This window comes from Toxotes jaculatrix, chromosome 4 (genome assembly GCF_017976425.1).
Source record: "Toxotes jaculatrix isolate fToxJac2 chromosome 4, fToxJac2.pri, whole genome shotgun sequence".
NCBI lineage: Eukaryota > Metazoa > Chordata > Actinopteri > Toxotidae > Toxotes > Toxotes jaculatrix.
In genome coordinates this window covers 1,460,510-1,486,402 of record NC_054397.1, presented here as the reverse complement: position 1 = coordinate 1,486,402, position 25,893 = coordinate 1,460,510, and the positions used below count along the sequence as shown (strand labels likewise).

General features: G+C 49.6%; 1 protein-coding gene across 2 annotated transcripts in view; it reads left to right on the top strand.

The window, feature by feature from the left end:
- The window catches only part of usp34 (ubiquitin specific peptidase 34), a 39,676-nt gene extending 13,884 nt beyond the window's left edge, over window positions 1-25,792 (top strand). Inside the window, exons 7-78 of one of the 2 annotated variants that reach the window (XM_041035808.1) lie at window positions 608-800; window positions 1,204-1,265; window positions 1,763-1,844; window positions 2,118-2,210; window positions 2,661-2,786; window positions 2,879-3,008; window positions 3,409-3,539; window positions 3,797-4,515; window positions 4,690-4,904; window positions 5,012-5,130; window positions 5,320-5,447; window positions 5,598-5,687; window positions 5,905-6,000; window positions 6,247-6,329; window positions 7,257-7,411; window positions 8,102-8,215; window positions 8,329-8,428; window positions 8,609-8,771; window positions 8,859-8,985; window positions 9,315-9,465; window positions 9,550-9,650; window positions 9,887-10,102; window positions 10,224-10,349; window positions 10,562-10,684; window positions 10,924-11,007; window positions 11,101-11,187; window positions 11,289-11,489; window positions 11,565-11,647; window positions 11,740-11,780; window positions 11,873-11,997; window positions 12,256-12,408; window positions 12,756-12,860; window positions 13,022-13,077; window positions 13,180-13,484; window positions 13,567-13,730; window positions 13,878-13,943; window positions 14,129-14,275; window positions 14,951-15,007; window positions 15,271-15,348; window positions 15,468-15,562; window positions 15,656-15,828; window positions 15,988-16,138; window positions 16,254-16,332; window positions 16,418-16,471; window positions 16,561-16,656; window positions 16,737-16,801; window positions 16,903-16,978; window positions 17,104-17,151; window positions 17,265-17,330; window positions 17,497-17,577; window positions 17,715-17,800; window positions 18,060-18,228; window positions 18,439-18,513; window positions 18,723-18,874; window positions 18,954-19,107; window positions 19,186-19,230; window positions 19,441-19,545; window positions 19,659-19,806; window positions 20,039-20,343; window positions 20,432-20,761; window positions 20,923-21,080; window positions 21,191-21,269; window positions 21,529-21,655; window positions 21,793-21,900; window positions 22,108-22,212; window positions 22,412-22,536; window positions 22,684-22,807; window positions 23,051-23,130; window positions 23,252-23,392; window positions 23,528-23,668; window positions 23,773-23,929; window positions 24,091-25,792. In XM_041035808.1, the coding sequence (XP_040891742.1) occupies window positions 608-800; window positions 1,204-1,265; window positions 1,763-1,844; window positions 2,118-2,210; window positions 2,661-2,786; window positions 2,879-3,008; window positions 3,409-3,539; window positions 3,797-4,515; window positions 4,690-4,904; window positions 5,012-5,130; window positions 5,320-5,447; window positions 5,598-5,687; window positions 5,905-6,000; window positions 6,247-6,329; window positions 7,257-7,411; window positions 8,102-8,215; window positions 8,329-8,428; window positions 8,609-8,771; window positions 8,859-8,985; window positions 9,315-9,465; window positions 9,550-9,650; window positions 9,887-10,102; window positions 10,224-10,349; window positions 10,562-10,684; window positions 10,924-11,007; window positions 11,101-11,187; window positions 11,289-11,489; window positions 11,565-11,647; window positions 11,740-11,780; window positions 11,873-11,997; window positions 12,256-12,408; window positions 12,756-12,860; window positions 13,022-13,077; window positions 13,180-13,484; window positions 13,567-13,730; window positions 13,878-13,943; window positions 14,129-14,275; window positions 14,951-15,007; window positions 15,271-15,348; window positions 15,468-15,562; window positions 15,656-15,828; window positions 15,988-16,138; window positions 16,254-16,332; window positions 16,418-16,471; window positions 16,561-16,656; window positions 16,737-16,801; window positions 16,903-16,978; window positions 17,104-17,151; window positions 17,265-17,330; window positions 17,497-17,577; window positions 17,715-17,800; window positions 18,060-18,228; window positions 18,439-18,513; window positions 18,723-18,874; window positions 18,954-19,107; window positions 19,186-19,230; window positions 19,441-19,545; window positions 19,659-19,806; window positions 20,039-20,343; window positions 20,432-20,761; window positions 20,923-21,080; window positions 21,191-21,269; window positions 21,529-21,655; window positions 21,793-21,900; window positions 22,108-22,212; window positions 22,412-22,536; window positions 22,684-22,807; window positions 23,051-23,130; window positions 23,252-23,392; window positions 23,528-23,668; window positions 23,773-23,929; window positions 24,091-24,836 (10,039 nt within the window). In that variant the 3' untranslated portion in view covers window positions 24,837-25,792. Of the gene's footprint in view, window positions 1-607; window positions 801-1,203; window positions 1,266-1,762; window positions 1,845-2,117; window positions 2,211-2,660; window positions 2,787-2,878; window positions 3,009-3,408; window positions 3,540-3,796; window positions 4,516-4,689; window positions 4,905-5,011; window positions 5,131-5,319; window positions 5,448-5,597; window positions 5,688-5,904; window positions 6,001-6,246; window positions 6,330-7,256; window positions 7,412-8,101; window positions 8,216-8,328; window positions 8,429-8,608; window positions 8,772-8,858; window positions 8,986-9,314; window positions 9,466-9,549; window positions 9,651-9,886; window positions 10,103-10,223; window positions 10,350-10,561; window positions 10,685-10,923; window positions 11,008-11,100; window positions 11,188-11,288; window positions 11,490-11,564; window positions 11,648-11,739; window positions 11,781-11,872; window positions 11,998-12,255; window positions 12,409-12,755; window positions 12,861-12,982; window positions 13,078-13,179; window positions 13,485-13,566; window positions 13,731-13,877; window positions 13,944-14,128; window positions 14,276-14,950; window positions 15,008-15,270; window positions 15,349-15,467; window positions 15,563-15,655; window positions 15,829-15,987; window positions 16,139-16,253; window positions 16,333-16,417; window positions 16,472-16,560; window positions 16,657-16,736; window positions 16,802-16,902; window positions 16,979-17,103; window positions 17,152-17,264; window positions 17,331-17,496; window positions 17,578-17,714; window positions 17,801-18,059; window positions 18,229-18,438; window positions 18,514-18,722; window positions 18,875-18,953; window positions 19,108-19,185; window positions 19,231-19,440; window positions 19,546-19,658; window positions 19,807-20,038; window positions 20,344-20,431; window positions 20,762-20,922; window positions 21,081-21,190; window positions 21,270-21,528; window positions 21,656-21,792; window positions 21,901-22,107; window positions 22,213-22,411; window positions 22,537-22,683; window positions 22,808-23,050; window positions 23,131-23,251; window positions 23,393-23,527; window positions 23,669-23,772; window positions 23,930-24,090 lie in introns of both variants that reach the window. The other variant, XM_041035807.1, reaches the window with a different exon arrangement.
- Window positions 25,793-25,893: the final 101 nt, after the last annotated feature.

The window sequence follows — 25,893 nt, the reverse complement described above, 5'->3', positions numbered from 1 at the left end:
TTTGAATGTCCTTTGATCAGCAAAACACAAACCCCTTCAGCAGCAGCTGTAATCTCCCCGCTCATCAGAAAAGATCTGAAAAGCACAAACTACAGCCGCTCAGAGCGAAGACTGGATGAGTCAGCAGCACTCTGCTGTTGATCAGATATCTCAGCATACTCCCACGCATTGCTGGAAAAGCAGCGTGATTAAAAATCAATCTCAAAAAAGTGGACGGAGATTTTCAAGTGTGCAAAAAGTTGGTTTCTGAGAAAAATGTGAAATAGGAGTGAAAATCAAACTGCAGCCAGGTTGCTTTCATATCACAGGTGAATTCAGCTCTCTGTCATCACAGCTGTGATGGGTCTTGGTATTCCTGACCTGAGTCGCTCATATTCTTCGTGGTGGATTATTTTTTTCCTGTCAGTGCAGCTGAAGATGAGAGTGGCAGAAAACCATTCACATAGACTGGGCTGTTTGTCTAATGTAAAGTTCCTCGTTCCATCTGAAAACAGTTGGTTTCAGATTATTTCTTTGAATGTTGAAGGTGAAACACCGATGTTCTTGTCCGCTGGCGACTCCTCTGACGTCTGAGCTGAGTACATTTTTTTTTGGACGCCGTCTGCAGGTATTTGTGTAAGCTGTCGGACCAGGAGCTGCGGCAGAGCGCGGCGCGCAACATGGCCGACCTGATGTGGAGCACGGTGAAGGAGCCGCTGGACAGCGCGCTGTGTTTCGACAAGGAGAGCCTGGACCTCGCCTTCAAGTACTTCATGTCCCCCACGCTCACCATGAGGCTGGCCGGACTCAGCCAAATCACCGTGAGTCACGCTCCACACACGGCTGAACTCACTCTCACAGTGTTAGCATGTAGGCGGTAAAAGTGTCGCTTATATCTAAGTTTTGATGTCATTATAATTAAACCTGCTGTTGATTAGTTTGTTTTCTGAATATCTACAGTAAAGTAAACAGTGTTAGAGTTGAATCGTGCAGAAGCACAGTGGGTTTGTGGGAAAACAACAGGACCTGTGTCTAACAGAGGCTGGCGCTCGCTTTGATGAGTGTTTCTGAGAAACCGGGATAATTACAGCCAAGGGCCAGTTTGTCCGCCAAAGCTTTCTTTTCATTTGTGTGTTTCGGCGTGGATCTGATGGGAAATCACCTCGTACAAAGACGTGTGATGTTTTATTTCTTCACTCATCGTGTGCGTCTGTGTTTTCTCAGAATCAGCTGCACACATTCAATGACGTCTGCAACAACGAGTCCCTGGTGTCCGACACGGAAACGTAAGTTAGCTGAAACGGATCTGATGCCTCGTGCACAAAGGCGTCCGTGGAAGTGCCGGTTTATCTGTTTTGAAACGTAACTGGATCTGCTTTAATTAATTGATGATATTGTGGCGTTTTATTGAAATCCACAAAAGCAGCTGTGCCACGGCCTTCAGAGCTGTCGGGGTTCAGTTGTTCAGGTTCATATTTTTTGTTTTGTTTTCACAGGTGGGAAACGTCCAGTTTCCCACCTGTGAATAAACGTGTTACAGTACATGTGAATGGAATGTGATAAAGTGACCAAAGAGGAAGGAAGAGTCATGTTCCTGTTTCCTCTTTTTACACCTGTTAGGGTAAAAAAAAATAAAAATAAATAGATAAAAACAGGTCAGTAGGCACTTTTCACACTTCCTACATAACAGTGAGAAGAGGCTTTCTGTTCTCTGAGTGAAGCTGCTGTTAGCCTGTGCGCCACTTCACTGAATGTCTCTCATGTCTCTGTTTCGTCCTGCCAGGTCCATAGCAAAGGAACTAGCTGATTGGCTGATCCACAACAATGTGGTGGAGCACATATTTGGACCGAATTTGCACATTGAGGTGAGACCTTTGATCCTGTCATTTAAACTGACGACATACATGTTATATGTTAGAAATGTTCTGCTGTGATGGAATCAGATGCATTTTCTCTGCTGTAGATTTAAATGTTCTTTAGTGATTTTAATGCAGATTGATTTCTTCAGTTTTATCACTTAAATAGTGCAACACTGGAGATTGGTTTATTTTTTCCCAGCACAGCCAACCTGAAGAATGAGTGTGTGTTTGTGTGTGTGTGTGTGTGTGTGCGTGTGTGTGTGTGTGTGTGTTTTCCAGATCATTAAACAGTGCCAAGTGATCCTGAACTTCTTGGCAGCAGAGGGCCGACTCAGCACGCAGCATGTGGACTGTATCTGGGCTGCAGCCCAGGTGAGACGGGGCAGATTTACACCTGACCGTACACAGCTCTGTTCCAGCCCATTAACCTGTTACTCGCCCTGTGGAGCAGCATGGAGCGGCCTGCAGGGTTAATCATCACATCGGTGATATCACTGTGATAGTGTGTCATCGTACGGCTCCATCACAGGACGGGAATCTAGAGAATGCTCAGATTTTTTTTTTAATGCCATAGACCGGATCATCAGTTTGTCTGTTCGTGGACCGTAACAAATGCTTTAAATACAAAACCTAATAAGTAATAATCGTAGCTGTAAGTTTTAATGATTGATGGGTTGAGAGGGTTTTACACTGATGTGTCAGAAACACTGTACTGACCTTAGCTCTGATCCACCCTCAGTGTTGTTTCTCTTCCACTTCCAACTTGTTGTTTTCTTCTCCCCAGAAAAAAAACATTTTTTGTTTGTTTGTTTTGTGTTTTAGCTCAAACACTGTAGCCGCTACATCCATGACCTTTTCCCTTCACTCATTAAAAACCTGGACCCAGTGCCTCTCCGCCACGTCCTCAACCTGGTGTCCGGCCTGCACCCCAGCGCCCACACAGAGCAGGTGAGACCCTGAGCAAAATGACCTCAGAAAGCTAAACGCCATCAGCCTCACCGCGCTGTGCTAATCACTCACGCGCCTCCCTCTTCCCTCAGACACTGTACCTGGCCTCCATGCTGATCAAGGCTCTTTGGAACAACGCCCTGGCAGCAAAGGCCCAGCTCTCCAAACAAAGCTCCTTTGCCTCCCTTCTCAACACCAACATCCCCATGGGCAACAAGAAAGGTCAGCACGGATTCATTTCAGCACGATGCCTGCGAAAACAGTTGTGTGATATTTTCTGAGGCTTCGGAGAAAATTAGTTAACTGACACCGCTTGAGTTTCTGAGCTTGCGGTTGGAGCCTGAAGGTGTGGAGGGTCTCAGAAAAGGTTCTGTTATATTACACTGTGTAAGGACCGAACCATTCTAAGACTAATCTCAAACTTTTGTTTCATTTGGGACCATTGTTTTTTATTTCTCTCGTTCCCCAAGTTAATGGAAGTACAGTGGAGTAGGTTAATGTGATAATGTGATAATGTGATAATGGAGGCAGAGTGAGACAGAGTCCTCTCAGTCCGATTCCGTCCCACAGGAAGTTTAGGTATAGGTCCCGGTTCTCAGTCTGTCGTCTCGTCTGGTCTCAGGTTCACCGGCTGCCAGTCCAGACAGCAGCGACAACAGCGACACTCAGCACAGCGGAGGCAGCGACATGGAGATGGACGACCAGATGATGACTGGCAGCAAGAGGAGCCAGCAGAGGCTGTCTGACACAGAGGTACACACACACACACACACTCAGCAGATCCTGGATACACAGCTGCTGATGGACACGTTGGAGTTTAAAGATTTGAACAATGAAATAAACAGTTTTCAGTCTGTGAGATTAAAAAATAAATGACCTTTAAAAACCGGTGAGTTCAGAAAATATGACAAAACTGACTCAGCAAACATCAGCAGTGATGAAATAAATCAACATCAGAATCATTTTAAGTTCTGATTCTAATGTCTCTCGTGTCTCTGTCGTGTCCTCAGGAGTCGATGCAGGGCAGCTCAGATGAGACGGCTAACAGCGTGGAGGAGGGCAGCAGCGGGCCGGGCAGCAGCAGCGGCCGCAGCGAGGCGTCCAGCAACGAAGCCGCCTCCAGCCGAGCCAGCCAGTCGGCCGGGAGCCCCGGCAGCGAGATGCACTCTGACGACATGGCGGACAGCGAGCCCTTAAAGGAGGAGGAGGAGGATGATGAGGAGGAAGACGATGAAGAGGATGATGATGACGACGAAGAGGAGGACGACGAGGGGAACCGGTCGGCTGCTGAAGGCGGCCAGCAGAAAGAGCCCCGGGAGCAGGCAGAGTCGAGGAAGAGGAAGGCGGGGGAGGCTCTTGGCGAAGGGTCGAGTCAGGGGGCGGGGCCCAGTGGTACTGGGGGCGGGACCAAGTCCAAGGTTCTCCCCTTCAACCCAGAGACTTCAGCTGTCATGGTCACGGCGGCGTCAACGTCTTTAGAAGGCCGGATGAGGATGCTGGACGCCTGTTCATCATCGTCGTCTGCGCGGCCTGAGGGGACGGAGCCCCAGCAGCAGCCACCGGACATCGGTCCCTCACAGATGGTTCAGGGGCCTCAGGAGCCCCCCTGTCTGCCACGGCCCGGGGACTTCCTGGGAGAGGCCATGGGCAGTGAGCTTTTTAACTGCCGGCGCTTCATCGGTCCCCAGCACCACCACCACCATCATCATCACCACCACCATCACGAAGGGTGAGGCTGCCGTTCTCTGACTCTGTCCCTGATCCTGTTCATGTGTTGTTAAATATCCGTAAGGATAAATATCCAGAGGAAATGTAATGGAAACGTAGCCAGTGGTTTTTGATGTTGTGTACGGAACGCGTCGGTAAATGTTTAATGGATCACCGTCTCTGCTTCCGCTCTCAGTCCCATGGTGGAGGACATGCTGAGCGCTGACGACGTGAGCTGCAGCAGCTCCCAGGTCAGCGCCAAGTCGGAGAAGAACATGGCCGACTTCGACGGGGAGGAGTCGGGCTGCGAGGAGGAGCTGGTCCAGATCAATTCCCACGCTGAGCTCAGCTCCCACCTCCAGCAGCACCTCCCCAACCTGGCCTCCATCTACCATGAGCACCTGGTGCAAGGTGAGCCACACTCAGGGCTTGTTGCATTAAATCCTAAGATTAAGTGACTGTCCAACCTGCCACGGGACCAGAGAAGCTAACTTTGTGAGTGCTGTACGTCTCTGCAGGTCCAGCTGTTCACAAGCACCAGTACTCCAGCAGCCACGCTGTGACGGACATCAACCTGGACAACGTTTGTAAGAAGGGCAACACTCTTCTGTGGGACCTGGTGCAGGACGAGGACGCGGTACGACGGGAAACTCTGCTCTGCAGCTTTTCTTTACAGACATATCTCAGTGTTCACACGTGTTTATAGACAAAAGCTTTAGCAAGCAGAGGACAGTAGGACAGTTTCAGTCACAGAGCTGCCCTCAGGTGGGAAAACTGCCTCAGCGTTACCTGTTGGATCTGATTTCCAATCCGTGTGCGTTTTTAGATCCACCTGTCCGAGGGTTTGATCAACGAGGCGGAGAAGCTGCTGTGCTCGCTGGTCTGTTGGTTCACCGACAGACAGATCCGAATGCGCTTCATCGAGGGTTGCCTTGACAACTTGGCCCACCACAGGTGAGAGCGACCCGCAGCAGAGCGTCAGTCTGATGATCTGAAAACATAAAACTGAATAAAAAACTTTACACAGCAACAAAATCAAATTTCCTGAACAGTTTTTTTTCTTTTCTCGTTGTTTTTGATCCTCTTCTTTTCGTCCACCCTCAGGTCCGTCGTGGTTTCCTTGCGTCTACTACCCAAGCTCTTTGGCACTTTTCAGCAGTTTGGCTCAAGCTATGACACTCACTGGATCACCATGTAAGGAACACCTCCTCCTCTGAGTGTCAACTAACAACTGTTACTAACCATATACTGCACGAGTCAGTGAAGAGTGTGCATAGCCAGAGCTGTAACTTTCCTTGATACAAGGCTCAGTGACATGTCTTAACAGTGTAAAGGTAATTCGAAGGTTATATGAAAATGAAGGACTCTCAGTTCGTCTTCCTTGTACTGATGTCCTTGGCTCTTCTGTCAGGTGGGCAGAGAAAGAGCTGCACATGATGAAACTGTTCTTCGACAACCTCCAGCACTACATCCACGAAGTCCGTGAGCACCGGCACAAGTTTGCACTGTGAGTCTGTCGGCCCTTTGCCTCAGTTTAAGTTCATTTCAGTGTTAAACCAGATTAGAGATTTTATTGTATTTGTTTTGCTTCTCCTGATTTTTAACTTCACGTTGTTCTTAAATTTGACTGAAACTGTCTTTTGTTGGTTCTCACTTATCTTAACCTCTTAGTTCCTCACGTGTTCCTGACGTACTTTTTGTTTTAGAAGCACATGTTTAAAATGACACGTGCTTCCTCTGTTTGTTGCTGCAGGTACAGCCACAGTGCGGAGGTCCAGGTCCGTCTGCAGTTCCTCACCTGTGTCTTCTCCACGCTGGGATCTCCGGACCACTTCAGTAAGATTCAGCTTCGTTTACATCAGTAAATAAAATGATCCCTGCACTGATCAGTGTCAGCCTTTGTAGTAAACTGGTCTGTGGTTATTTTGATACCAACCCTGTTGTGTTTCTCAGAGAGAAGCACGTTGAACAGTAGTTTGGAAATGAACTCTGGATGTGTCTGGTTTTTCTGTGAGTCTTCAGGGAACGAAGCTAAAATAGACCTCATTATGCAACCTGAGCTGGCCCTCTGAGAACAATGGTCCCGCTGTCTGTCTGTGTGTGTGTGTGTGTCTGTGTGTGTGTGTGTGTGTGTGTGTGTGTCTGCGAGAGAAAATTACACAACACCAATGAGGATAAAATACAACTTGTAGTATTTTACCACATTTAGCCCAGTTTGATCACGGAAAACATTTTTTTTTTAGCTGATCGGACTCAGTGAGTGCGACTTATTTAAAAAGCCTCAGATCCTCAGACACAGAGTGTGAGAAACCACAGGTGATTCAGTCAGAAGCGTTGTTCCTGTCACTGATCGCTCAGGAAATTTGAGAATCTTCCTTCCAGACCAGGAAAGTTTGAGTATTGAATGTGTGACTGCACACGAGTACAAACTAAAGGAGGCTTGTACCTGTTCACTCTCACAGAAAACCAACATTTATATTTCAGAGACTACTTGAATTTTTCATGTCTGATTTGTCTTTTTGTTCTTAGTCCTCGTTGTTCTCAGCTCACGGCGGCGTTTTAAATCCCATCATGCTCCTCTGTGACAGCTCTTGTCAGTTCGATATCTAAGAGACGACGAAAGCTGGAGAGGGTCTTTGGAAACAAAAATGAGAAAGAAAAAAAGGGAGAGATGAGGGAACGATTTTGGAACGAGGAAGGAGGCAGAGGTCGAGTCAGCGTTTGCATCTGACTGAGCTGCTGTTGTTTGTTTCCGTCTCTCAGGGCTGAGTCTGGAGCAGGTGGACATCCTGTGGCACTGTCTGGTGGAGGACGCCGAGTGCTACGACGACGCGCTGCACTGGTTCCTCAATCAGGTCCGCAGCAAGGACCAGCATGCTATGGGCATGGAGACATACAAGCACCTCTTTCTGGAGAAGGTAGAGACGAGGACACGCCAGAGTATACACAAACAGTAGATACACACACAGTATACACACACAGCGTACACACACAGTATACACACACACTGAGAACTGAATGAGTCTGGGGGCGTCAGCGTCAGAGCCAACAGAAAACTGTGGCGACTTTTCTGCCTCTAGAAAAATAAAAAAGTGTTTTAGATGAAAACTGATTTTCCAGCATCATGACCGATTTCTTTCCTCAGGCTTAATATTTAGAAACAGTGTGTGACGGGTGGTCCATCTCTCAGCTGAGAGGCCATCTTTGTCAGACTGGAATCTATCCCAGCATGCATCAGTCTGGCAGAAATTTCAGCAACAACCACCGTGTTTTTATCAGTTTTAAAATGAGGAGCAAAGACAGTGAGCGGCGTGTGTGACAGATTCAGAAGCGTTCATGTTGATGTGCGTGTCGTTGTTGTTGTGAGATTAAGAACTTCAGGGGATTTTATTAAGTCTCCTGCGATATTAAAGAATGTCAGAGACTTTCAGAGAATTTAGCAGAATCCATTTATTCCATTGGATGGTTTTAAGCTCAGCTGGAGTGTAAACACACTGACGACCCCGTGGGCAGCTCCTCTGGATCAGCAGCTGTGTGTTGACTTTGGTTCATTTGTGTGCGCGTGCGTGTGTGTGTGCGTGTGTGTTAACATTACTGTGTGTCTTCAGATGCCTCAGCTGAAGCCAGAGACCATCAGCATGACAGGACTCAACCTCTTTCAGCACCTCTGTAACCTGGCCCGCCTCGCCACCAGCGCACTGGACAATGCCTCCAGCTGTGAGGTACACACACGCACACACACACACACACACACACACACACAAAGCGCTCATCCTGTCTTCAGTCAAATCCGAGTCGGCAGGCCGTTAACTCTCAGCCCTGTGTGTCTGTCCAGCTGTGCGGGATGGACCAGCTGTGGGGGATCGCTCTGAGAGCCCAGTCTGCTGACATCAGCCGCGCCGCCATCCAATACATCAACTCCTACTACATCAACGGTCAGTTAGCCTCCACGGCTTCCACACAGAGAACGTTCTGACGCTCGCTTTACTGTTGTCTGAGGGTGAAAGCTTTATGAAGCGGTTTTAGATAAATTACAGGCCAAAAGGATTTTTAAATTTCCACCTTTGACCTGCATCATGTGTGTGTAATGACTCACTTTACGTCGTCATCTCCAGCGGGAAAGACGGGGCTGGAGAAGGAGCAGGAGTTTATCAGGAAGTGCATGGAGAGTCTGCTGATGGCTTCAGCCAACCTGGAGAAGGACGCTCACTCCAGCCTGACCAGCATCGAGAGGGGGCTGCTCATGCTTAAAACTCACCTGGAGGCCTTCAGACGCAGGTACGTGCACACGCGCCAGAGATGTTTATGTTAGGATGTTTATGTTACTGCATCACACAACGCATCACTTCCTGTCGTGCCCGTCAGGTTTGCCTATCACCTGCGGCAGTGGCAGATCGAGGGAACAGGAATCAGCAGCCACCTGAAGGCTCTGAGTGACAAACAGTCTCTGCCGCTCAGGATCGTGTGTCAGCCCGCCGGCCTGCCTGACAAGGTGACAGATTAACCTCCGACACAGCGAACCGCTCACTCCTGCTTAGAAACGTACAGGGTTTGCAGTTGTCGTTCAGCAGCTTATTTCTTGTAACAGTGTTTTTTTTTCCCGTTTCTGCCTCTGGGGGGCGCCAAAGTTCAAAAGTGACTGTTACACAAACTGCCTTTAAACTGTTTTCTCAGAGTCAGGCAGTTTATATCATGCTAACTTTTATTTATTCTTTTTTCTTTTTAATGCTGAACTGCTTTCGTGCCAAACTGTAACAGAATTTTAACGTGAATGACACAGTGGATCCAAACCAGCGTCACGTGTTGGTGTGGTTTTTGTAGATGACGATCGAGATGTACCCCAGCGACCAGGTGGCAGATCTGCGCGCTGAGGTGACCCACTGGTACGAGAACCTGCAGAAGGAGCAGATGAACCAGCAGGCGCAGCTGCAGGAGTTTGGGCAGAGCGGCCGGCAGGCGGGAGACTTCCCAGGTAAAGTCTCACAGCGTCAGCCCCCTCGTTTGATGCTGAAGCTTCTCTGAGCTTGTGTTTAATGTCTCTCGATGTGTCCTGCAGGTGGTTTGATGGGACCTGTCAGGATGATCTCCTCCGGCCACGAGCTGACCACCGACTACGACGAGAAGACTCTGCATGAGCTGGGCTTCAAAGACATGCAGGTAAGGGACTGGTTTCAGGTACTGGGTACTGGTTTCAGGTCCAGTTTAGCTGGATACTGAAGTCTAAATAAAAGATTGTTGTGTCACATCCAGTTTCTCTGCTGTTTTGTTTAAATCGATTTTTTTCCCTAATCACGTAACGAGAAACAGATTGAGGAAGAACTTGAACAATTGACTGAAGTTGTGCAACACAGATGATTCATCGCTGTGTGTTGTGTTTGTCTGTTTGTCCCCAGATGGTGTTTGTTTCTCTCGGTGCTCCGCGGAGGGAGAGGAAGGGGGAGGGCATCCAGCTGCCGGCCTCCTGTCTGCCTCCTCCTCAGAAGGAGCACATCCCCATGCTGCTGCTCCTCCAGGAGCCTCACCTCACCACGCTGTTCGACCTGCTGGAGATGCTGGCCTGCTTCAAACCTCCCAGCCCCAACACTGAGAAGGTCCAGGAGAGCCCCGAGGTGGGTGTGAGCGCTTCAGCAGAACTCTGTAAAACCACATCACACACCTGAGGTGCTGTGGAAATAAAACTATACAGTCTGTGACCATAAAATCCAACATCTTCTGTGTTTTTTAATCCAGAGCGCACGGTGTGAGGAGCTTCACCTCCACGCAGAGAATCTGTCTCGCCGGGTCTGGGAGCTGCTGATGCTTCTTCCCACGTGTCCCAAGATGCTGCAGGCCTTCCAGAGCATCTCGGACGACACGGTCGGTCACCGGGCAACTTTCACAAGTTTCACGGCTCAGTCGATAAATCCTGATATCAGTTTATCAGAATGATGCTCTATCTGCCATTTAACAGATCATACAGGTCTTCCTGTTAAACACTGAATAATTGATCTTGGTGTGTGTGTGTGTGTGTGTGTGTGTGTGTGTGTGTGTGTGTGTGTGTGTGTGTGTGTGTGTGTGTGTGTGTGTAGAATGGGGAGGGTCTGTGCTGGAAGGAGCTCCTGAGGATTAAAAGTCCCCACAAGCTGCTGTACGCTCTGGAGATCATCGAGGCTCTGGGCAAACCGAACCGACGCATCCACAGAGAGTCCACAGTGAGAGACACACTGATTATTATTTACTTCTGCTTTTTCACGTTTGGTTTTACCATTTGTTTTAGAGTTTGCTTTACTTGTGAACAATATGAAGGCAGAGTAAGCAAAAAAAAAAAGACGAGCAGGAAAACGTCAGAGGAAACTGTCAGGAAGAACTGCCAATAAATATAATTAGTCATGGACACACACACACACACACACACACAGCCTTACTGTGGAGCTTGCGTGTGTGTTTTCAGGGCAGCTACAGTGATCTGTATCCAGACTCAGATGACTCCAGTGAGGATCAGATAGAAAACAGCAAGAACACCTGGAGCTGCAAGGTACGAGCTGCGTCACCGTCCAGACAATCAGGTGAAATCACACGGCGCAGTGGGTTTCAGTTGATTTTGTATTTCTCTCGCTCTCTCCTTCAGTTTGTTTCGTCTGGAGGTCTCCAGCTGCTCCTGGAGATCTTCAGCTCAGGCATCCTGGAGCCCAAAGACCAGGAGTCCTGGACTGTGGTGAGACACCTTAAGTCTTTGTGGTTTTGGGGAGTTTACACAACCTCGTGTTAGAAAAGCACAAGTAAATCCTGCTTCACTCTTCGCTGCCTCCTCTGCAGTGGCTGCTCGACTGCCTGGCCTGCCTGCTGAAGCTGATCTGCCAGTTTGCAGTGGACCCCGCTGACCTGGACCTGGCCTACCACGATGTCTTCTCCTGGTCCGGCCTCGCCGACAGCCAGCGGAAACGGGCGTGGCCGGGCAAATCTCGCAAGTCGACCGTGGATCACGGGAAAGGCCTGCACATCCCTCGGCTGACCGAGGTAACCATGGCACCAGCTGATGCTGAACCTCTTTGCTGCGTTGACTGTCTCTGACATCCGTCCGTTGCTTTGCAGGTGTTCCTCAGCCTCGTCCAAGGCACCAACCTCATCCAGCGTCTGATCAACGTGGCCTATACCTACGACAACCTCGCACACAGGTGACTGATTACACAGTTTTAAAGAAAAAGTTCAACTCTTTTGTGAAGTGGCGTCAAAATACCAACCTCCACGTTTTCTGTTTGTCGTGCAGAGTTCTTAAGGCTCAGTCCGACCACAGGTCCCGGCACGAAGGTGAGACGTTTTTCTCAATGGTCGGTAAAAACGTAAACTGACCTTTTACAGAAAGGGAAACAATCAAAGTCGTTATGTTTGTTTACCTGTAGTGACTCACTACTCCATGTGGCTGCTGGTGAGCTGGGCTCACTGCTCCTCCACGGTGAAGTCCAGCCTGGCCGACAGCGACCACCTGCACGACTGGCTGAAGAAGCTCACCCTGCTGGTGCCTGAGGCGAGTGTTTCCCATTTATCCCTCTGATTAAAGGTCACAGCTGTAAATAAATCTTCCTCTTCACAAAGCTCACTGTTTATTTAAGCTGCATAAAATTTGTGCAGATTGAAGATGTAATTTTACCTTGTTAAACAAATGAGATATATGGAGTTTATTAATAAAAACTTCTGAGGTGCTGGTCGACAGTAGATGTGTGTTTACCCAGCCTTTCCTCAGTTTGTTGTAACGTGTGTGTGTCGTTGTCGTTGTCGCTCTCAGCCGGCAGTGAGACACGAGGCGTGTAACGGCCTCTACAAGCTGTCTCTGTCGGGTTTGGAGGGAGGAGAGTCGATCAACAGATCCTTCCTGCTGCTCGCCGCCTCGACGCTGCTCAAGTTCCTGCCTGACGCACAGGCCCTGAAACCACTGAGGGTTGGTCTCACACACACACACACACACACACACACACACACACACACACACACACACACACACACACACACACACACACACACACACACACAGAGTAAACCTTTGCAAGCTACACTCTGTGTCAAAAGTCCTCAGGGACAATGATTTGACTCAATTTGAGCTTTGCCACAGTGAATCCAGTGTGTCTCTGTGAGACATTGTCCCTGTGGTGGGATTCATGCTGGAGACACTGGGACACACACCGCACGTCCTTCATCTGAATGTGGACGGCGCTGAGTCGTATCACGGCCATCTTTTGTTGCTCAGACTGATGTTAACGGAGTTTGGTCATACTGTGTCGTCTGCAGGTGGAGGAGTATGAGGAGGAGCCTCTGCTGAGGACGGGCTGTAAGGAATATTTCTGGCTGCTCTGTAAACTCATCGACAACATCCACGTCAAAGACGCCAGCCAGGTGGGCACCTTACACCTCTGTTGTCCGCTGATGGATTTAATCGATTGGTTATTGAAAAGTTGGTTGGATTGATCCGATGTTTTATTGAACTGTTGCTAGTATTGGTCTGTTTGAACTCACAGAAGGTCTCTCCCTCTCTGTCGCTGGCCGGCTCCATGCAGACCACCCTGCTGGACCTGGACGCTCTCGCTCGGCATCTCGCCGACTGCATCAGGAGGTCAGACGCTCAAAAACTCTTTACATGAAAATCGTTTTTTTTTTTTTCCCTCGTCTCATGGTGTTTGTTTTTCTGTGCCCTCCGTGTTCCTCTGTCCTCCAGCCGTGAGATCCTGGACCAGCAGGACGGGACGATCGAGGATGACGGGCTGACCGGCCTCCTGCGTCTCGCCACCAGCGTCCTCAAACACAAGCCTCCCTTCAAGTTCTCCCGCGAGGGCCAGGAGTTCCTGCGGGACGTCCACAACCTCCTCTTCCTCCTGCCCAGCCTGGCCGATCGCGCTCAGCCCAAGTGCAAATCCCACTCTGCCCGGGCTGCCGCCTACGACCTGCTGGTGGAGACGGTGAAGGGCTCGGTGGAGAACTACCGGCTCCTCCACAACTGGGTCATGTCTCAGCACATGCAGGGTGAGGATGCTGCCGCGTGTTTTGAAAAGTCTTTTTAGCAGCTGTTGGATTATTTTCTGTTGACTCGTGTTCTTCCCCGCAGCCTCTCACGCCCCGTACAAGTGGGACTACTGGCCCCACGACGACGTCCGGGCTGAGTGTCGCTTTGTGGGCCTGACGAACCTGGGAGCGACCTGCTACCTGGCCTCCACCATCCAGCAGCTTTACATGATCCCTGAGGCCCGCCAGGCCGTCTTCACTGCCAAGGTCAGTGCCTGCAAGACGGACAGGAAACCGCTTTGGTTTTTCAGAAAAGCATCAGATTCCGAACAGATTCTCATCCTGTGTGTGTCTGTGTGTGTCTGTGTGTGTCTGTGTGTGTCTGTGTGCGTCCGTGTGTGTCTGTGTGTGCAGTACGCCGAGGATATCAAACACAAGACCACACTGCTGGAGCTGCAGAAGATGTTCACATATCTCATGGTGAGTGTGTTGTTGTACGTCTGACTTTTCACAGAATCCTCCTTCATCTTCCAGTAGCTTCATCAAAGCCTGTTCAGCCAACATCTGTATATTAGAGCAGCATATACACACAACAAACATAAACATCTGAACCGAAACATCTGTCCCATCATCTAAACGTTCCACACCGTGCGGTGTCTGTGCAGGAGAGTGAGAGGAAAGCTTATAACCCCCGGCCCTTCTGTAAGACCTACACCATGGACAAACAGCCTCTCAACACCGGGGAGCAGAAGGACATGACAGAGTTCTTCACCGACCTCATCACCAAGATAGAGGAGATGTCCCAGGAGCTGGTACACACACACACACACACACACACACAGACCTTTCATAGCTCCTTTGTCAGAGACGAGACAGTGTCTCACGAGACAGTGTCTCTGCAGAGGTTTTTGTTACAGCTCTGAAATCGTTGGCGTAGATCTCTGAATTTTTTCTTCTGAATTATGAATTCAACATTTTGTGGGAATAAAGACAAATTTCCTGTTCATGCACTCAGTGAGCACTTTATTAGGAACAGCTGTACACCTGCTCATTCATGCAGCTGTCCACTCAGCCAATCATGTGGCGGCTGTGCAGGTACGGGTCAGGAGCTGTTCATCACCTTCATAGCCACAGTTTACCATCTTCTGACGGCTCCTTCCAGCAGGATAATGCTCCGTGCCACAAAGCTAAAGTCTCACACTGGTTCCAGTGAGTTCAGTGAACTTCAGTGTCCTCCCCCGGACGTCCCCCCTCCATACCTGGATCCAGTGGAACACCTTTGGGATGTGGTAGAACAGGAGACTGGCAGCTTGAATGATGTGATGTGTGGTGTTCCTAATAAACTGCTCAGTGAGTTTACAGCTTCCCAGTTTTGACAGGAGAAAAACTGATGTTGCACAGTGGCAGATAAGACATACATCATGGTGACGGGTCGGCGTCTGAATGAAAACATGATTAATTCATTTCTCTTATTTGTCTTTACTCAGAAAAACACAGTGAAGACTCTGTTTGGAGGCGTCATCACCAACAACGTGGTCTCTCTGGTGAGTCTGAGGAGACGCTGGATTTAGGGCGTAACTGAAAATGTTTTTAAGAACTGAGCTTGATAATAAGTCATAGTGCGTGTGATAGGACAGTGTGTGTGATGCATCTGCTTTATATCTTCACTTTTATCACACATTTAGTGCGAAGGTTGACGTAGTCTAATTTAGCTGCAGAGCTGGAGCTCGCTGTGGGTTTCAGATCTCGCTTCCTCACGGTTGCCGTGACAGTTTGAGTGAAGCTTTATTCTGCGTCTGTCCTGCAGGACTGTGACCACGTCAGTCAGACAGCGGAGGAGTTTTACACTGTCAGATGTCAAGTGGCAGATATGAAGAACATCTATGTGAGTACATGAAACACACCGGTGTCGGGATGGAATGTATTTAGCAAAGAGTTTTCACTCCTCTCACAGAACATCGGACAAAAAGCCGTGAACAGTTTCTTTCTGTTGTCTTTGTTCAGGAGTCTCTGGATGAAGTGACCATCAAAGACACTCTGGAGGGTGATAACATGTACACCTGCTCCCAGTGTGGGAAGAAGGTCCGCGCAGAGAAAAGGTCAGAGCACGTCTAAACAGGTGCATCTGTTCAGGTCAGCCAGTTACGTCCCTCCGTCCGTAACACTGTCTCGCTCCGTCCCTCGTCCCGCAGGGCTTGTTTCAAAAAGCTGCCTCGCATCCTGAGCTTCAACACCATGAGGTACACCTTCAACATGGTGACGATGATGAAGGAGAAGGTCAACACGCACTTCTCCTTCCCCCTGCGGCTCGACATGACGCCGTACACCGAGGACTTCCTCATGGGGAAAGGGGAGCGCAAAGAGGGTCAGTGGACATGTCGCACCGCTCTGTCCCCACAGACACACACATTCACACTCTGACACTGCTTCTTATGCAGTTTGTCACAACACTTTAACGTGAACAAAACTTGGATCTCTGCTCTGGCTCTTGAACGCGTTTCTGACTTTCGGCTGTGTGATGCAGGTTTCCGGGAAGAGGGCGAGGCTAAGGTCACGGAGAGCTACGAGTACGACCTCATTGGCGTCACAGTGCACACGGGCACCGCAGACGGCGGCCATTACTACAGCTTCATCAGAGACATCATCAACCCGCACGCCTACAAGAACAACAAGTGGTGAGAGACGAAGCGTGTCCCAGTCACATTAGTGGTTTGACCCAGACGTTGGCGACTGAGACTTTTCAGATTCAGGTTCATCTCTTCATATAAAAATAAATAAAAACTCTTGCAGGTACCTGTTCAACGACGCTGAGGTGAAGCCCTTCGACTCCGCCCAGCTGGCCTCAGAGTGCTTCGGAGGAGAGATGACGGTAATGAGCTGCAGCCAGCGGAGCGACGGCTCCACATTATTCCACCTGTCGCCTTCGGTTTCACTGACTTTATTTTATCTTTCAGACTAAAACCTACGACTCGGTCACAGACAAGTTCATGGATTTCTCTTTTGAGAAGGTGAGGACAGTTTGTAATCTTACGCTGTTTTAAAGAAAACCCCATAAATGGCCCAGAAGGTGACGGTGCAGTGTTGGTTGGCCTTACAGACACACAGTGCCTACATGCTCTTCTACAAGAGAGTGGAGCTGGAGGAGGAGAACGGGAAGGACTTCAGCTTTGACGTCTCTCCTGATCTGCTTGAGGTATTTTGGATCCGTGTTCATCTGCGCATGAATCAAATCTTAAATTCAGATCTTCTTAAACATGTCTCTGGCTCTTACAGTGGATCTGGCACGACAACATGCAGTTTCTCCAGGACAAGAACATATTTGAACACACCTACTTCGGGTGAGAATTAAACCTGTCGATTCGTTATTTCGACATAATGAATGTTTTGGTGTGTGCACGGCGGCGCAGGCCTGAGTGTGAACTGTGACTTGTGTTTTTAGTTTTATGTGGCAGCTCTGCAGCAGCATCCCCAGCACTCTACCTGACCCTAAAGCCGTCTCCCTCATGACCGCCAAGGTGAGAAGCGATCAACGAGAAAGCTTTTTTACTTTAAATACATATTTATTTATATATAAATATATTTAAAACGAGAGCGTGAGGTTTCCTTCAGGCACTGATGTGAATTTTCTTTTCATTTCCAGCTCAGCACATCGTTTGTTCTCGAGACGTTCATTCACTCCAAGGAGAAGGTAACTCGCCTCAGCATCTGACTCTTACTGTGACCTCTGTGTCGATCCATGTCTCCACCTCGGTTCTCCGCCTGTGTGTCCTCTGATGTGTGTGTGTGTTTGTGTGTCTTCAGCCCACCATGCTGCAGTGGATCGAGCTCCTGACCAAACAGTTCAACAACAGCCAGGCTGCCTGCGAGGTCTGACCACAGCTTTAACTCTTATCTCACCACAGTGCTGTAGGGTTTTGTTTGTTGTACGATGTTTTAACTGAACTGCCGCGTTCTGAGGGTTTAATCTGAGGGAAAGACGTCGACGTAGAAACTGTACACGTGATCACCGATGGCCTGTTTCTCTCTGCTTCAGTGGTTTTTGGATCGGATGGCTGACGACAACTGGTGGCCGATGCAGATCCTGATTAAATGCCCCAATCAGATTGTCAGACAGGTGAGTTTTCCTTCCTCTGTCCTGTTCCTGTTTCCTACTGTTTCAGGTGTGATGGTTAAAGTTCCATCATCTTCGCTTCGTCTCATAGTCGCAAACACTCAGACACACGGTTGGTTTTCTCTGCTCTTGTCTTCCAGATGTTCCAGAGGTTGTGTATTCATGTCATCCAGAGGCTACGGCCCGTCCATGCTCACCTGTACCTGCAGCCCGGCATGGAGGATGGGTACGTCGCTCCTGAATGGTCAGGGGTTTTTTTTTTTTTTTCAGTGTAATTGTGCCATCAGCGTCGTGCAGCACAGTCAGACGTCGTTGTGCCTGTGAAACAGATGGCGACAGAGATCCAGAGAGGAGTCCTGTGTCACTCAGTGTCTCTGCTACTTTGGACTCTGAGAAAGATTCGTGGCTCCACATGAAACATGAAACGCACCACCTGTCCTCGCACTTGTCCTCATCTCTCCCTTCTGCTTTTACTCCTGTCTCAGCTCTGACGACATGGACGGCCCGGTGGAGGACATCGGCAGCCGGTCCTGCGTCACTCGCTTCGTCAAGACCCTCCTGTCCATCATGGAGCACGGCGTCAAGCCCCACAGCAAACACCTGACGGAGTACTTCGCCTTTCTCTACGAGTTCGCCAAGATGGGAGAGGAGGAGGTCAGTGTCCACATCCACACAATCCAGACTGTGTGTGTTAAAAGAGACAGGACGTCCGAGGCAGCAGGATGTGGTCTCTCATACTCTGTTTATAATGTGAAAATTGGATTCAGCTGTTTCTGCATGAAATGTGATTCTTTTCATTGGACGTCGTCATGGTTACCGCTGTTTAAAGGTCTGAAGGTCAGGTGATTTCCTTTGTGCCCACAGAGTCAGTTCTTGTTGTCACTACAAGCCATTTCCATCATGGTGCATTTCTACATGGGAACCAAAGGCCCCGAGAACGTGAGTTCACACGCTGGTTACTGGATCCATGTTTAACAGCTCAGTATATTTATTTACTACCATATCTTTGTTTACTGTCTTTCTTTGTGTATTTATAGTTTATAGTATGATCGAGTCTGAAGCTTTTACAGCATTTAGTGATAGATGACGTAGTTAATGTGATTGTAAGGAGGAACGGAGTAAATGATGAGTGTGTGGCTTCACCTCAGCCTCAGGTGGAGGTGCTGTCAGAGGAAGAGGGAGAAGAAGAGGACGAGGAGGAGGACATCTTGTCTCTGGCAGAGGAGAAATATCGTCCTGCAGCTCTGGAGAAGATGATCGCCCTCATCGCTCTGTTGGTGGAGCAGTCTCGGTCAGAGAGGTACGAGTCCCTCCGAGCGGCTTCTTTCTGCTCTGTAAATCACTGAACGCAGCGCTGACGGTGTGTCCTCTCTGTGCAGACACCTCACTCTGTCCCAGAGCGACATGGCGGCGCTGACCGGAGGGAAAGGCTTTCCCTTCCTCTTCCAGCACATCAGAGACGGCATCAACATCAGACAGACCTGCAACCTCATCTTCAGCCTCTGTCGCTATAACAACCGCCTGGCCGAGCACGTGGGTCACCGAGGTGTACAGGCTGTTTCATCTGATGTCAAACAAATGAATTTTCTGACTGTGGTTTTCTGTCTGCAGATCGTGTCGATGCTCTTCACCTCCATCGCGAAGCTGACTCCGGAGGTAAGCAGCACAGAGATGGAACTCTGAGCACATTATCTTCACAAATAACTAAAGAAAACCAACACATTTCACGTATCCAGCCACACAGATGTTTTTTTTATTCAGTAAATATGTTTTTAAAGATCACAGCTTTTACTGTTTAACTCATTTTTCATGCCGTGTGCTTCATCCACTGTTTTTATTGAAGTACTTTTCCTTTCCCTCCGTCAGGCGGCCAATCCTTTCTTCAAGCTGCTGACGATGTTGATGGAGTTTGCTGGCGGACCTCCGGGGATGCCCTCCTTCGCTTCCTACATCCTGCAGAGGATCTGGGAGGTGAACGGAGCCGCTCTCGCTGACACAGAAACACACATCACAAACCGCATTAGTGTAGCTGTAGCGAAGTTCAGTTTCCTTATGAAAAACACTTCCTGTGTGCTTCCTCTCAGGTGATCGAGTACAACCCGTCCCAGTGTCTGGACTGGTTGGCTGTCCAGACTCCCAGGAACAAACTGGCCCACAGCTGGGTCCTGCAGAACATGGAGAACTGGGTGGAACGCTTCCTGTTGGCGCACAACTACCCCCGAGTCCGGACGTGTAAGACCAAAGTGTTTTTATTCAGCTGCGTTTAAATCAGGCTCTCAGCGGCGAAACCAGACTAACCAGGCGTGATCGTTATCCTAACATTACTCTGATCAGAGGCCCCTGCTGGGACTGGTACCTCAGGGCCCATACATTGTTTTATTTGTACAGAACAGTGAGAATAAATACAAACCGTGGAGCCACAGAGAACCGTCGGTGCTAACTGATAAACCTGTCTCTCCTCCAGCGGCGGCGTACCTCCTCGTCTCCCTCATCCCCAGCAACTCCTTCCGCCAGATGTTTCGCTCCACGCGCTCCCTTCACCTGCCGACCCGAGAGCTGCCGCTGTCCCCCGACACCACCGTGGTCCTCCACCAGGTGTACAACCTGCTGCTGGGGCTGCTGGGTCGCGCCAAGCTGTACGTGGACGCCAGCGTTCACGGCACCACCAAGCTGGTTCAGTACTTCAGTTTCATGACCTACTGCCTCATCTCCAAGACCGAGAAACTTATGTTCTCCGGATACTTCATGGACCTGTGGAACCTGTTCCAGGTACGTTCATTCGTTCATTTAATCCCAGTTCTGTTGTTTCTCATATCAGAACCCAAAGCTTCAGTCCGGTTCCTCCCTCTGTCCTCAGCCCAAACTGTCGGAGCCGGCCATCGCCACCAACCACAACAAGCAGGCGCTGCTGTCCTTCTGGTACAACGTGTGCGTGGACTGTCCGGAGAACGTCCGGCTGGTGGTGCAGAACCCCGTGGTGACCAAGAACATCGCCTTCAACTACATCCTGGCCGACCACGACGACCAGGAGGTGGTGCTCTTCAACCGCGGCATGCTGCCCGCCTACTACGGCATCCTGCGCATGTGCTGCGAGCAGTCGCCCGCCTTCACCCGCCAGCTCGCCTCCCACCAGAACATCCAGTGGGCCTTCAAGAACCTGACGCCACACGCCAGCCAGTACCCCGGGGTGGGTGGAGTCTGATTTCAGATCAGCTTCAGCAAAAGTGTTTCTCAGATCGTGAGCAACATATCGACGTAGGAAAAAAGATGCGAGTATGTAATTTAATTGTGTGTGCCTGTGTGTGTGTGTGTGCGTGTGTGCGTGCGTGTGTGCGCTGCCCCCTGCAGGCTGTGGAGGAGCTGTTCAACCTGATGCAGCTGTTTGTGGCTCAGCGCGCCGACATGAGAGAAGAAGAACTGGAGGACGTTAAACAGTTCAAGAAGACCACCATCAGCTGTTACCTGCGCTGCTTGGACGGACGCTCCTGCTGGACCACGCTCATCAGGTCAGGACACACACACACACACACAGTTTGGACGAATGTCGGCCCTGCGTTTACCTGCTGGAGCTCGTGTTGTCTCATGTTCTAACTCCCGGTTCTCTCGTTCCTCTCAGTGCCTTCAGAGTTCTGCTGGAGAACGACGAGGACCGACTGCTGGTCGTCTTCAACAGAGGACTCATCCTCATGACTGAAGTAGGATCAGGATCCTCTTTACATCAGACACCAAACCATCAAATGTTGAAATGAAACACTGATTTAATTTCAGATCTTATTAAGAGATTTTAAAACTTTTTTCCTCATCATTTAAAACATAAATCGCTTCATGTGTACAACTTTGTCTTGGTAAAAATTAAAAGATAATTCACTGTGAATCATTTATGTAAAAAGAAACTGGTTCAGTCTTTGTCTCTGTAGTTAACGTGAGGCTGCTCTGTCTCTCTGTCCTCTGCAGTCCTTCAACACTCTGCACATGATGTACCACGAGGCGACGGCGTGCCACGTCACCGGAGACCTGGTGGAGCTGCTCTCCATCTTCCTGTCTGTCCTCAAAGCCACGCGGCCGTACCTGCAGCGCAAAGGTCAGAGCACGTCGCTGTAAAGAACAACTCCAGAAACTGTGACCTGACCTTTGACCTTTGACCCTGTGTGCAGGAGGTGTGTTGTGTGTTTCCCAGCTCGTTCTGACCAGATGTTTTCCTTCCTTCTTTTCATCCAGATGTGAAACAGGCCCTGATCCAGTGGCAGGAGAGAATCGACTTCGCCCACAAGCTGCTCACCCTCCTCAACTCTTACAGCCCGCCCGAGCTCCGCAACGCCTGCCTGGGTAACACGTCCTCCGCTTTTCACCTCGAGTATTTCCAGCGAGCGCTGCCTCTGAGCAGGCGGCCTGTCACGGCTCAGATGAGCAGAATGATCAGGATATTGGATCAGGGACATAAAAACAGCTTATTTGATATCTGCTGAGTGACGAGCGTCTGAGGTTCAGGGACTGTCCCGTAACGTGTTGTCCTGTTTGCTCTGGTTCCTGCAGATGTGCTGAAAGAACTCGTTCTGCTGAGTCCGCACGACTTCCTGCACACGCTGGTTCCCTTCCTGCAGCACAACCACTGCACCTACCACCACAGCAGCATCCCCAGTGAGTGTCCTCGTCCCCACTCTGTCACCTGTCCTGCTCCTCTCTCCACACGTCTTCAGTTTAATGGATAAAAACAGATCCAGGCCAACAGACGATCAGACTCACAGATCCATCACGTCTTTTAAATGGTTTCCTAACTGAATTCAAACCTTGTGTCAGCGTCAGCTTCAGTTTCCTGTCGCGTGTTTTCCGTCCTCAGTGTCGTTCGGACCCTACCTGCCCTGCAGAGAGAACATCAAGCTGATGGGAGCGAAGAACAACATCCGACCTCCGAGGCCGGAGCTCAACATGTGTCTCCTGCCCTCCATGGTGGAGAGCAGCAAGGTAAGTCCACCGCTCACACCTGTGTCACACCTAAAAAAATAACCCTGAGAAACTAAACTCTGCTGAAGCTTGATGTTGGCAGTAAACTGTGTGTGTGTCTCTGTGTGTCTGTCTGTGTGTGTCTCTCTGTCTGTCTGTCTGTCTCAGGGTAAAGACGAGGTGTACGACCGGATGCTGCTGGACTACTTCCTGTCCTACCACCAGTTCATCCACCTGCTGTGTCGCGTCGCCATCAACTGCGAAAAGTTCACGGACACACTCGTGAAACTGAGTATGTCTGATCTGTGTGTGTGTGTGTGTGTGTGTGTGTGTGTGTGTGTGTGTGTGTGTGTGTGTGTGTGTGTGTGTGTGTGTGAGTGTGAGAGATCTCAGAAGAAGAGTCAGCAGAAACAAATCTCAGGTAAATGTTGATGTTTACAGGTGAGCTGTGCTTCCCTCTCTCTCTTTCTCTCTTTCTTTCTCTCTCTCTCTCTCTCTCTCTCTCTCTCTCTCTCTCTCTCTCTCTCTCTCTCAGGTGTGCTGATAGCGTATGAGGGACTTCCTCTTCACCTCGCTCTCTTCCCCAAACTGTGGACGGAGCTCTGTCAGTCACAGGTATGCTTTATTTGTACTGGTTGGACTGGTTTTCATGGATCGTTACCTGTTTCACCTCGGTGGTGAGATGAAGCAGCGGCTCCTCTCACGTCAGCTCGTTTCCCTCTCGTCGTTCTTTCAGTCTGTTCTGGCTAAAACGTGTGTGAAGCTGCTGTGCGAGGATCCGGCCTTCAGCGAGTACATCAAGTGCATCCTGATGGACGAGAGGATGTTCCTCAACAACAACGTGGCGTACTCCTTCCTCACCTGCTTCCTGCATAAGGTACAACGTCCTGTTTATTTTTATTTTCTTGTTTCTTTGTCATCTTTCATTATTTACCGACCCATCTGTCCATCTGAGGAAGCGATTGTCCAGATGTTGGCACCGTAACAAATAAAAATGTGTGTGTGTGTTCAGGTGCAGGTGCTGTCCGGTCCCAGCTGCTCCAACCTGATTGGTGTTCTGGTGACGAACCTGCTGAGTGAGCAGAGCAGCCTGCAGCCTGAACTGGCAGCTCATCGCCTGGAGCTCAGCAAGACCAGCGGGCTGCTCAACGCCGTACGAACACACACACACACGAAAACACACACAGAACAGTTGTTCTCAGTTACCTTCTGCTCGTCTTTTCCAACCGTTTTCTTTTTCTCCGTCTGTTCCATCAGGACCTGAGGGCCTTGGTGCTGCTGCTGTCCGTGCAGCCGCCTCAGGCCGTCGACCCCGCCCTCTGCCCCGCCCTGCAGGAGCTGCTGGGTCGCTGTCGTGTTTGTGTTCAGCAGCGCAGCGCCCTGGAGCTGGAGGCCAAGGACCACAAGGCCAAAGGTACAACACACACGCACGCACGCACACACACACACACACACACCAGTGTGAACCAGTGTGAACCAGTGTGAACCAGTGAACAGTCACCGTCAGACCAGTCAGACCATTTATTTTCACTGTGACTCAGTTTGTGACCGTTACTCTCTGTGTGTGTGTGTCAGCTGATGACGAAGGAGCGACCCCGGTGAAGCGGCGGAGGGTGAGCAGTGATGACGACAGAGCCGGTGACGCGGCGGCTGCGCTCTGCGTGGCCTCCACCTCGTCTTCTTCGTCCTTCTCCTCCTCCTCGGCTCTCCCGCCCTGCGGCGAGCCGAAGCCCGACCACCAGGAGGCGCTGACGCCCACCAGCACCTCGGACACGGAGACGCGAGACTCCTCCTCACTGATCGACCCGGGCACCGAGCAGGACCCGCCCTCTCCTGACCCCACACCCGCCTCCTCTGGAAACCTGGACTCCTCCCCCAAAGAGGAGAAGATGGAGGCTTCTTCGTCGTCCTCCTCCTCGTTCTCCTCTTCCTCCTCCCTGCTGCAGGAAGCGGGGGAGGGGTTTGTTCAGGGGGAGGAGCCCGAGCCACCACGACCCGTGGTGACAGGTGAGGAGGAGGATGCGGAGCAGCGGGAGGGGAGGAGGGGTGAGGCATTGTCTTGCTCCTCAGAGGAGGTGAAGGAGGCGGGCTCTAAGAGCAGCAGCAGCTCTGCCCCACCCCTCTCAGAGGATGCTGCCTTCCCATCAGCCCTTGGGCTGGTGGGGGAGGGGCCAGAGGGCTGTGGCGGCCACGCCCCCTCTTCCCAGGTGTTCCCGAATGCCGGCCCCCCACCTGACATGCTGGACATGCTGTACAGGACGGTGGAAGCCACCATCGCCATAGTTACCAAACTGTCTGTTAAAGGCCCGCCCTCTTCATGACATCATCAACTCACAGCCGCCATGAGATCTTAAACAAAAACCTTTTCCTTTTTTTTTTTATTTAACTTTTTTTTTCTCTCTTTCTGAAAATCTGAATCTGCTCAGAGGAAAAAAAAAAAAAACGTTTTCCTGTTTCTCGGTTTCTTCTTCTTCTTCTGCTGTTCGTGCGCTGCTGTCGTTTGCCTTCTGCTGATGTTCGGTCGGTCGGTCGTTCCAGCTTCAGTGGCTCCGCCGTGTCGTTTCGCTCTGTTAAGGTCCGACTCCACGCACAGCCGACCCCCGTTTGACAAATAAAGAAGAAAAACAGAAAAAGTCGTACAAGCTATAGCACATTTTTTTCAAAGGGCAAAAAAAGTTTTTGTTTTGTTGTTTTTGTTTTGTTTGTTGTTTTTTTTTGTATGTGTGTGTGTGTGTGTTTTATACTGATTTGACTTTGTTTTGGAAAGTGATTTTATTTGAGGTTTGCTGTAGCGGGGAAAGGTTTACAGAACTTTTGTCTCCTCTGTATGTAATTTAATTTTATTGCATTTTTACTGTGTATGAAAATGGTCGTCCTCTGTGCCAGTTTTGTACTTTATGAACGAGGCAAAAGAAAGTTGCCTTGACTTTTCTGTGGTTTAATTATCCAGAAACTGAGTTTACCTGTAAATTAAGAGAACCACAAGAAACTTGATTCTGTAAAGAATCTTCTCTAGTCATTGCCTGAAGGTGTATATGAAAACTATATAAATATATATATAAATATCTTTATATATATATGAATATATAAAAGCGGTGCTTTATTTGACTGTGGTTGAAATAAAGCCCCCATGTTGGACCAGCTGGAGCTTTTATTTTCTTTACTGAAGTACATTCCATAATCTATTGTTTATTTCCGCTTCCTCTGCTGTGTTCTGATTCTCTTCTGATTTTATTTTAATAGAGAATAAATTAATAAAAACCGTTTTAATATGAAGAATTATGAACTGAAATCCCTGTGAAGCTGTGAGGGTTTTTGTTTTTTTCTCCTTTGTTTCGTTCAGTGTTCGTCAGGATCCACGAAGCTCAGCGGAGACGC